Source organism: Vicia villosa, linkage group LG5 (genome assembly GCF_029867415.1).
Source record: "Vicia villosa cultivar HV-30 ecotype Madison, WI linkage group LG5, Vvil1.0, whole genome shotgun sequence".
In the NCBI taxonomy this organism is placed as follows: Eukaryota; Viridiplantae; Streptophyta; class Magnoliopsida; order Fabales; family Fabaceae; genus Vicia; species Vicia villosa.
The window spans coordinates 102733704-102745296 of NC_081184.1; the positions used below are offsets into that span (position 1 = coordinate 102733704).

The 11593-nt window shown below is 36.3% G+C and overlaps 1 protein-coding gene across 1 annotated transcript; it reads right to left on the reverse strand.

Moving 5' to 3' along the window:
* Positions 1-9945: 9945 nt before the first annotated feature.
* Positions 9946-10557, reverse strand: LOC131606945 (protein transport protein Sec61 subunit beta-like). The gene has a single exon (XM_058879028.1). It carries the CDS (start codon positions 10453-10455, stop codon positions 10123-10125), a length of 333 nt encoding a protein of 110 aa, XP_058735011.1. The 5' UTR covers positions 10456-10557; the 3' UTR covers positions 9946-10122.
* Between the last annotated feature and the right edge of the window lie 1036 nt (positions 10558-11593).

An 11593-nucleotide genomic window follows, 5' to 3' on the forward strand; every position in this document is an offset into this window, starting at 1 on the left:
TTGAACATTCTAAAGATCTGGAAACCATGAGAATAGACGATTTTCAAAGCAGTTTAGAAGCACAAGAGTTGCGTCTGACTGAGAGAACTTCTGAGAGAGAAGTTGAGCAAGCTCTGAAGGCTTCTTTTGTTAAGAAGGACCAGAAGCATAGACGTGGTGATAGATTCCAGAAGGAAGCCTCAACTTCTGATGAGAAGAGATATCAGAAGGGAAAGGATAAGAAGAAAGTTCAATGTTACTGTTGCAAACAGTTTGGCCATTTTGCTAGAGACTGTTTGGCAAACAAAGGAAGGAGATCAGAACAAGCAAATATAGCGAGAGGAGGTTCAGATGATGAACCTGTGCTATTGATGGCTTCAGAGTCGGACAAAAGATGTTCGTCAGAATGGTGGTATATGGACACTGGGTGTTCAAATCACTTGACTGGAAACAAACAATGGCTGATAGACTTTGACTCTGAAAGGAGGACAAAGATCAGATGTGCTGATGATAAGTACCTATATGCAGAAGGTGTGGGAAATGTCAAAGTCAAAGTGAAGAATGGAAAGACTGTTCTGATCAAAGATGTTTGGTATGTTCCTGGAATCAGAAGCAATCTGATGAGTGTAGGTCAGCTCATTGAGAAAGGTTTCTCAGTTGTTATGAAGAATAACCACTTGAAGTTGTATGATTCCAATCAGAAGTTGATTATGCAATCTGAACAGGGAATTAACAGAAAATTCAAGGTGAATGTAGAAACAGCTGAAATAGAGTGTCTGAGTGCTGAAGGCTCAGAAGGTGATAGTAAGCTGTGGCACAAGAGGTTGGGGCACTTGAACTACAGAAGCCTGGGGCATCTAAGTTCTAAGAAGCTTGTACATGGCATTCCAAAGATTGTGAAGCCTGAGAAGTCATGTGAGGTATGCATGAAAGGCAAGCAACCCAGATTGCCATTTGTATCAGAAGTTGCTCCAGGAGCAAAGCATGCTCTGGGAGTAGTGCACTCTGATATGTGTGGACCATTTCCAGAACCTTCACTTGGAGGAAATAGGTATTTTGTGTCTTTTATGGATGAGTTCACAAGAATGACGTGGGTAACACTTATCAAGTTTAAGACTGAGGTGTTCACAAAATTCCAGAAGTTCAAGGTGAAGGCTGAGAAGCAGAGTGGTCAAAAGATAAAGATTCTCAGAACGGATGGTGGAGGTGAGTAAAACTCTACAGAATTCCAGAAGTTCTGTGATGATAATGGAATTGAGCATGAGGTTACTGCTCCCTATACTCCTCAACACAATGGTCTTGCTGAACGTAAAAACCGTACTTTGCTTGATATGACGAGAAGTATGCTAAAAGAGAAGAAGCTTCCTCATAATCTATGGGGAGAAGCTATTGCTACTGCAGCATATGTGCTTAATAGGTGTCCAACGAAGAGGCTGAAGGAAATTGTTCCTTTAGAGAAGTGGACTAAGGAGAAGCAGAGTGTTAGTCATCTGAAGGTTTTTGGTTATGTGTGTTACAAACATGTTCCAGAAGCTAGAAGGAAGAAGCTGGATGATAGAAGCAAAGTGATGTTATTGGTGGGGTACCACAGTACAAGTGCATACAAGCTCTATTGTCCAGAAACTAACAAAGTTGAAGTCAGCAGAGACGTCATTGTGAAGGAATCAGAAGTTTGGGATTGGAGAGAGTCTCAACCAACTTCTGATGTAGAGATAACTTTTGAAGAAAAATTAGAGTCAGAAGATGAATCTTCTGAAGACGAGTCAGAAGATGAAGCATCTTCTGAAGATGAGTCAGATGGAGAATTTGATTCTGATCCAGATTCTGATGATGATCCAGAGTCTGGTGGTAGTTTTGATTTTGGAAGGGAAAACTCTGAAGACATAGGGTCTGGAGGACAAGCTTCTGGAGATGATCATGGAGGTGGTGACTCTGGAGTAGCTGACTCTGAAGTAGCTTAGCGACCACAAAGAGTCAGAACTATACCAAGAAGGTTTGCAGATTTTGACATGTTGCAAGACACAGAAGTTGACTCAGAAGGAGAGGTCATTCAGTGCGCCATGTTAGTAGATTCTGAACCAGTGAGTATAGAAGAAGCGCTCAAGAAGAAGGTCTGGCTGAATGCCATGAAAGAAGAACTTGAGGCTATAGAAAGAAACAAGACCTGGAAGCTGACAGAACTTCCAAAGAAGAAGAAAGCCATCAGCGTCAGATGGGTTTTCAAGGTAAAGCTGAAGCCAGATGGATCAGTTGGTAAACACAAAGCGAGGCTAGTGGCTAGAGGTTTTCTTCAGAAACCTGGACTAGATTACTTTGAGGTGTTTGCTCCTGTAGCTAGACATGAAACAATCAGGCTGGTGATTGCGTTAGCTGCGAACAGAGGATGGTCCTTGATGCATCTGGATGTAAAGTCTGCATTTCTGAACGGTCCATTACAAGAGGAGGTATATGTGTCACAACCCCCTGGCTTTGTGAAAAAGAATAAGGAAGGGATGGTGTACATATTACACAAAGCTCTATATGGATTGAAGCAAGCGCCCAGAGCTTGGAATTTGAAGATTGATTCATTTTTCAAGAAGCAGGGGTTTCAGAAGTGTGAGATGGAATATGGAGTTTATGTGCAACATTCTGGAAGCAATATGATTCTGTTGTGTCTTTACGTTGATGACATATTGCTTACGGGGAGTTGTCCAGAAGATCTGATGAAGTTCAAGAAGGTGCTGATAAATGAGTTTGAGATTACAGACCTTGGGAAAATGTCATATTTTCTAGGGATGGAGATTCTGTACTCAGAAGATGGTATCATTCTGCATCAATTGAAGTATGAGTTAGAACTTCTAAAGAAATTCAAGCTGGAGAATTGCAAAGCTGCTGTTACACCGTCAGAAGCGAATCAGAAGTTGGACTCTGATTCTGAAGGTGAAGATGTTGATGCTACGGTATTCAAACAGCTGGTTGGTTCTCTAAGGTATTTGTGTAATACCAGGCCTGATATATGCTATGCAGTTGGATTGGTTAGTAGGTTCATGAGTAAACCTAAGTGGTCCCATTACCAAGCTGCTGTCAGAATCTTGAGATATGTCAAGGGAACTCTGAAGTTTGGCATATTGTTTCCTTCTGGGAGAAAGGAAGAATCAGAGTTATTGAGTTATTTTGATTCTGATTGGTGTGGAGACAGAGTTGATAGAAGGAGTACTTCTGGATATTTGTTCATGTTTCTGGGAGGTCGTATCTCTTGGAGTTCCAAGAAGCAACCTGTTGTTGCTCTATCAACCTGTGAAGCTGAGTACATCGCAGGCGCTGTAGCTGCATGTCAAGCTGTGTGGCTTCTGAATCTATTAGAAGATCTGAAGATTAGAGTGAAGAAGCCTCTAAAGCTGATGATTGATAACAAGTCTGCAATCAATCTTGCCAAGAATCCGGTGTTACACGGAAGAAGCAAGCATATTGAGACTAAGTATCATTTCTTGAGAAGTCAAGTCCAGAATGGAACATTAGAAGTTGTGCACTGTAGCACCCAGAAGCAGATGGCTGATGTTCTGACGAAGGCAATCAAGACGGATCAATTTCTGCTCTTGAGGGATGGAATTGGCGTTGTCAGCTTTGATTGAAGAATATGAGTTAAGGGATGGTATTGAAGAGTAATTCAATATTCAGAAGATGGATTGATCTTCTGATGGTTACTCAGAAGATAGTATTGACCAGAAGATTTTATCTGGGTCCCATTAGCTTAGCTCTTTAGTAGTAAGGGTACTTTAGTATTTTGTAGTACTGTACTGTTTGTACCTTAGACTTGTTCACTAAGTTTACTGTTTTAGGGCTTATGTGGCAAGATTTTCTTTTCCTATAAATAGCCTTGTAATAGCTATCATTAATAGTAGAATACACATTTATTCTCTCATCTCTTTTGCGCCGTTATTCTATTATTCTCTTTGTCACCATCTTTATTCATTGTGCACCAACACTAAGCCCATTTCACTACTTGCACCCGCCAGATTATCGTTTTATTTCCTTACACATGTATGCACTAGACATTTTTGTTACATCATTAAGAAGGTGAATTGATTGACCATTTTCTATCTTAAAAAATAACATCTTATTTGTCAATATGGTGAAGTTTTGATATTTGATTGCTTGATTGATGTATGCATAAATTACGTTTTGAGTGGCAAATTTCGGTTAAATCATATCGTTTTAAAGCTTTAAACACCTTTTCATAAAAATTCGGATGAAAATGGGAATAGGTGGATGTAAATCCACTTGCTCCTCGAATAATCAAGTGGAAGGCGTACGTCTCACCACTTTGAACATTGCCTTCCGTCTAAAATACATTAATCAAACTTGGAGGAAAAATGATTGATCCACGTGCTCCTCGAATAAACAAGTGGGGGGAACACACCTCCTGCTTTGAATACTCGTCTTTCGCCAAGAGATCTTAATAAAAAATTGGATTAAAAAGGGAATGGGAGGGTGCACTTCCGTTTGCTCCTCGAATAAACGAGTGAGAGGCATACGCCTCATAGCTCCAAGCGTGAATCTTTTTATCATGTTTTGCATGTGCGCGATTAAGCAACTGATCAACCGATGTTTACCGCCCAAGCGTGAATCTCTTTATCAATAAATCATTTTTATCACCCAAGCGTGAGTCTTTTTCAATTAATGAGTCTTTTTACCGCCCAAGCGCGACTAAACTCATTTTTTACAATTAAAATCAACCAACAGACAAACTTTTCATACACAAAACTACGTAACTTTGAGTTCCCGATCGCACCAATGGATACGTAGGAGCGAGTTTCAACATCTCGTCAATCACCCTAATAAAAAAACCTATTTTTCCCATTTATTTATTTTTGTAAATATGTCGTAATAATTAGGAGAAGTCGAATACTTTAAGGCTAACACTATCTTTCGCAAAACTGACTAGACGGTTCTCGTTGGTTACAACAGATGCCACGGGGTGCTAATACCTTCGTCGTGCATAATCGACTTCCGAACTTGAATTTGGTTGCGATGAATTTTTTTTTCTTTTAGGGTTTCATCGACGTTTTCCTTTTTCAAAATAAACTTCGATGGCGACTTTATTGAATTTGGAGTGTTTATTCGCTCAGGAATTTTTTGTTGTCTGACATGTTGGATACAGAGTCTCGAGTTCTTAAGAAGAATAATGATGTGACCCCTGAGAATAATTCTGTGAGTGATGATGATCATGTCCATAAAGATGTTGAAGTTGATACTATTGTAGCCCATGTTGGTGTTGTTAATAACCATAATGAAAAAGAAAATCTGCATCAAAAGGAAAGAAGAATCATGTAGTAGAAGATGTGCAGAAAGATGTTGAGACATTGTGTGAAGATGATGTAAGTAATGTTGAAAGGATATTTCTGGGGTGTGCTGTTAATAGAAAGGTATATAGATTATTGACCAAGGGCGCAAAATCTATATATGATGTTCAAACTGAAATGACTCCATATGAAAATGAAGATTTTGATCTCATTGGTCTTGATGTGGAGCAAGTTGTTGCTAACAAAATAGGAAACATCATGCCGTCTTCTGAAGAAGATGGAAATATTTATGATGCTGGAACTTTTTCTCCTATTTCCCATCTTGGGGCCATCAGATTGATACTAAGATTGTCGTGTATTCTAAAGTTCAAACTTAATCAGATGGATGAGAAAAGTGCCTTCTTTAGTAGGTACATGAATGTGGTAGTCACAGGATGTTAGAAATTATGTCAATGACAAGGATGGTGTCATTAAAAAGGATGATTATGTGGAAGTCGGTATGGATGATACTACTGATATCAACACAACATGGAGGGCGTCAATGTGGAAGACAATGAGAATCTGATGATTCACATTTATGTTAAAGATAATGTGTTATGCGGGATGTCAGTTAAGATGTTCGAGTATTTTGTTCAAAAAATGCAATTTGAATTTTAGTTGAGCATGGGTAGGAGATGTTGCATACTTTCCTGATTTTTAAGTGAAGCAATTGAAGGACTACACCTTTCATTCCCAAAGTATATATGCTGGAAGTAGTTGTACTCAACTGTTGTGGAGTATCCAAATGCTCAAAGATGGTAACGAAGATTTCAGCTAGGATGTAGATAACATGTATGACATGTTAGTGATTGACTTTCCAACTTAGAGGAAGGATGAGAAAGTTGCCCTTGTTAATTCTGAAGTGAATAGAGAGATTGTTCAAACAAGGCAGATGATGAAGAAGATGTCTTGGATATTGTTCACACTGTAGGGAGAAAGGTTGGTGGGAAGATAATTCTTATGAATGTCTCCTCTAATCACTTGGATAATTTTTCATTCCAATATGAAACAAGTGTTAAGAAGTCGAAATATATTTTTCAAATAAGGAATGCAACTGAGAGAGCGCTAGGTAAAGAAGCTCTTAATTGTAAAGAAATTATAAAAGCTGTTGGGATAATGAAGACTATGACTAATATCGGTCCTTGGTATGAGAAATTGGTCAAGGAGTTCATTGTCAACATATCCAATGAATGTAATGTTGAAGGCAACAAAGAGTATAGAAAGGTGTATGATAGAGAAAAATGTGTGAATCTTTAACCTTCAATTATTAATTAATTGGAAAGAATCAAGGTTCATTCTATATACAAGATTATGACCAAGGAAATATAACCTGAGGAAGAAGAAGAAGCTTGCAGTATGGGAGAGGAAATTGTAAGTTAGGATGATGAAAAACATTATGTTGAAATAAAATTATGGAGCTTCATAGTTATTCTCGATTATTGAAGACAATATTGAATGTTGAAGCTTGTTATCCTAAGTTCATGAAGGAGATTGATGTTAAGCATGATGGTATTTCTCATGGGTTGTCGAGTTTCCATTATAATTTATTTGTTTGGAAAGATCTTCCAAATATTATGTCAAATATCTGTGCACTTGTTGATGAAACTAATTTGGTTTTTGATGAAGAAATGTTGGAGCTTTTTTTACCTCAACCTATTGTTACTTCTACTGCTGTTTTGGTGTTCCTTTGAAGGTGGTCTTGTGTTCTTGTTCTATGGTACTTATTCCTTTTTGACGTCTTTTGGTTGAAGTTATGTGCTAGTCTAGTTGGCGGTTGTTCTAGACAAGCCTTTATTCAGGATCCTAAAGCTTGCTGTTTTGTTTGTGGTTCTTTTCATACCCTTGCCAAATTGTGTAAAAAATGGAAGTAATGATCATATGGAACAAGATGTTCCAGCATGATATTATGTGTGTGTGTGTGTGTGTTGATGTGATATCTTGATGTGTAGAAACCACCTTACTTATGTGTTACTTCTGTTGCAACTGTTTGATATGTTTGTTCTGATGAGTGATATGGTGTGCTACTTCTTTAAGATCACACCTTGTAAGTTTTTTCAGCCAAAATTTACCAAAAAGGAAAATTATTAATCCTTTTGATTGGCTACATTAGGTAAAATAATACAAGTACATAATGTATTTTGTGTACAGGAAACATGTGGAACAAAATGTTCCAGCATGTGTTCCACCATTTGGCCTCAGTCTGCATACCAAGACTTGTGAGGGAATATGTGCTTGTTGATGTTTGATTCCTGAAAGATTTGTTGCTGTAAATTTGTTGTTATGGAATTGGAAGATTTGCTTGGATTCGCATTGAAGAAAATATTTGATTAGATATGCATTGAAGATAAATTTAGTTCAGTTTTATCCAAGATTGTGATGAAGAATTAAACAAATATTCCATGAAGAGATTTAATGGGATTTGTTTTAATTACAATATTTGGATTTGTACTTCATGAAAAGATCTTTAATTCAAGATTTAGAAGTGTGGTTTAGTTTTAGAAATAGATTTATTCTGAATCCTATTCTTGAGAAGTTGAAATCATGATTTATAACAAGTAAAGATTTTAGTGGATTCAGAATTCTATCACGAGGACACATGTGGGACCAAATATTCCAGCATGTTAGTTGAGTTGTAATTCAATATTCCTTAAGTTTTTAGTTGAAGTTGATCACTGGGGTAGAATTAAGAAGAAGGGCATTGAACAAGGGACTTGTTCATCTAAGAATCTTTGTACTAGTTCTATAGAAGAGTGATTGAGAGAAAGTGATAGAGTTTTTCATATTTAGGGAGAGACCTAAATAGAAAGTTACTAGGATTAGGAAAACGCTTAAACAATATAGGGTTGTTGTTCTTATAAGACTAATTATACTAATTCAAAATAGTGGATCTCCTTTGTTGGGTTGAAAGTCCCCTAGACGTATGTGAGGTTGCACTGAGCTGAGTTAACAATTCGTTGTGTTCTTTTATTGCTTTAATTGTTAATTGCCACCTTCGAGAAAACTTGTTTTTCGGGATACAATGTCTCATACATCGTGCCTCACATCTGATACAAATTAAAATTATGTTCTCCCTCTAGAAAGATGTCAAATATAATGTGTCAGGCAATGTGTGTGACAAAATTAATGCAATAGCAAATGATATGCAGGTACGTTGAAATAAACACAATGAGAATATGGTAACTAGTTTGGTGCAATAACACCTACGTCTGGAGGGCGTGAAAGGAAATCCACTCTTAATAGTAAAAGTACAAATTGAGCTTATATGAACTCTTCTTGTTCAAGGCTTTTTTTTTTTAATATTACCCGTTAATTTCTTTTTAGGGTTCCTCCTAAATATGAGACCCCCTCTCACTTTTTCTCAACCACTCCCTAGTGTTGGACTATTACCTAATAGTCTAATATGATAAAACACTTACAACTGGACACAAACTCTATTTCATTGTATGATTCAAACGAATATAATTTCACAAAGCTAAATAAATAAAACATAAAGGCTCAAAATACTAAAACATGCCTTGCTAGATATCTCAAGATCTGAGTCTTATGTATGGAGACCTTCTCCTTCAATAGAAAAGAATCCAATAACATTTTAGAGTTTTGATCAAAACTCGCGGGTGAAGTAAATTCAAAAAGCACAACTCCATAATCAATTAAATTTGATTTGCAATCAATCACAAATTAAATCTTCGTCAATTTGATTTTATCTTGATAATAGATCTTTTGAGAATTCTTTTCTAATTTTAAAAAGTGCACAATCAATCAAACATATAGGAAAACAAATTAGGCGTGAGATTTACTTCTTTGCAACAGGCATTTAAGGCATTTGAGGCAGATGCTCCTCAATGTGTGGGACATCTTACTCCATATCTTTGTCTCTTGTGTCGAGCTTATATAGATTGAATATCTAAACATAATGTAATGGCGTCTTGTATTGCATGTTGTCTGAAAAATTATGCCCATCGGTTGTATTACATGTTCTTTATTATACTCTACGACAACAATTATTTTACCTTTCAAAAATTAGGCGTTGCTGTAGAGCTAAAATGTTATATTGGCAACTAGAATGATATGCGACTAAATTGATGCACTCACATAACATCCATATAGAAAACAAATGCAACAAAGCTGGAGTTAAGTTGATGCACTAAAAAACCAGCAGAGAAAAGGAATGTATGGAAATTGAACATGAAGGAGGTAATGCATGGAACGGTGAAAATGAATAGCAGAGGGAATGCATGCAGGCGACTACATTCCTCAATCGCTTGAAGATGATTTACGTAGGAGCATGGAGAAGCATGTTGAAGATGCAATGCATGTTTGAATTGAATGATGCAGATACTCTATTGTTTGTTGCTATTAATTGATGAATTGTAAGAGATTTATCATTGATAAATTTACTAAATTCAATCTCATTTACACTGTTTTGGATATAAAACTGTAGTCTTAATAATCAAAGAATGTTCAAGCACTTGCTTACCAAAAAAAAAAGTTCAAGCATGAAACACATTTATGAAGGAAGGGAGAAGATACAAATGCAACGAAAAATAAATTTTAGAAAATGAAATTTTAGCCATAAGTGAAATAAATGAATGAATAAAAATAAATAAATAATTAAAACTAATTGCAGAGATTGACTTTCATCAACAGCAACAAGATCCAATCAAATCCTAATCAAGCCAAATAAAATTTACAATGAAAGATCATAAGGTTATAAAGAAATAAATAAATAAAAAGAAACAAACTAAAAAAAGCATGCATGTTTCAAAATATTAAGCATCAGATCTAAAAACCGTTACACCAACTTCAAAACCGAGAGACAAAATCAAGCGGCGGCGCCAGCGGCGGATCGGTAACGGTAAAGTTTACCAAAAACATGCAGAGCGGTGACGAAGCCAATGAAACAGAGACTCATCACAAGAACAACCGTTGGAGATATCTTCAATCCAGGAGCATCGTCGGTGTAGAATCGCAGCATGTTGTTTCCGCCGCTTGATCCTCCCGCGGCAGAGCTGGAGCTGGTGGCGTTTCCACCGCCGAGACGGCGACGGCGCATTCCGGCTGTAGCGGCAGCGGAGCCGCGTGGAGCCATGACACCCGGCCGTGTTGTGGCAGCGGAGGATGCAGATTGGGATGATTGGGAGGCGCTTCTCGCCATGGTGGGGGAGAAAATGAGGGAAGAATGGATCGGTGAAAAAACAAGAGAGAAAGAGGTGGAAATGGTAACTTGAAATGAATGAGATGAGATGAGATGAATCAATAAAAGAAATGATGGTTGATTAGATCAGAAAAAATAGGAGAAAGTATTTATGTGACATACAAACTTATATGCTTTTAGTCATGTTACTTATCACAATTATAAAAATCAAAAAATGCAAAGGTAGCTAACATATGATAAAAGAATTAAAATAAAAAGTATCATGTTAGGATTATAAGGGAAATAAGTGGCATGAAAATGACTAAGTGCAATCAGAAATACACCAATTACATAATTTTAAATGTTTAAATATGAAAAAAAAAAAAAAAAAAATAGATATCACTCTAAATGATCAAGTTGTTATAAAAAAAATTAAAAGACCAAACAGTTAAAAATAATAATTAACGGATTTCAGGTGTAATTTTGTATATATATTTTTTTATAAGCAAGGATAATATTAGATAGAGTACTAGTGGTACTCGAACCCACTTACAAAAGAGGAGCACGAACGCTCTAAACAGAAAATTACTAACCAACTGAAATCTACATTAAGTAAAACAACGAGTTTTTACAAAAATCGTAGAAATTACACTTGGAATAAGCAATTTCGCCAAAAAACTACCATCTTCAAACTTCAATTTGATCTCCCATGTGATATTGTTAACGTTGCAATTCCCGCCATTAAATATTATATCGTTTCTCCTGAGCCATAATAAAGCTTTCATCTTATTCAACAAAAAATCGAGTATAATGTAAGGACGCACCATGTTTAATTTATTTTTAAATAAAAACTACTTATTCCCTCGGTTTTTATATAACTGAAAAGAAAAACAGTTTAGAACATACTTCGAATGCCAACTAGTTATTGTTGTTTATGTTTTTATTTTTTTATAAGTGTAAACTAAATGATCTTTTTGTCAAAAAAAAAAAAAACTAAATGATCTATTCCTTTGATTTCTCTAAAATCCGAGGAATAGAATAATTAGATTTTACTATAAAAGCACTCTTTAAATAGATTTTACTCTAATCCTAACTTATATAGCCGCCTCAAACTCATATACATCATTTTTTGGAATGTATTGCAAGATAGAAAAATCTT

Excerpts from the sequence above, each read along its gene's own strand:
- LOC131606945 (XM_058879028.1), bottom strand. The coding sequence starts at position 10,455 with ATGGCGAGAAGCGCCTCCCAATCATCCCAATCTGCATCCTCCGCTGCC.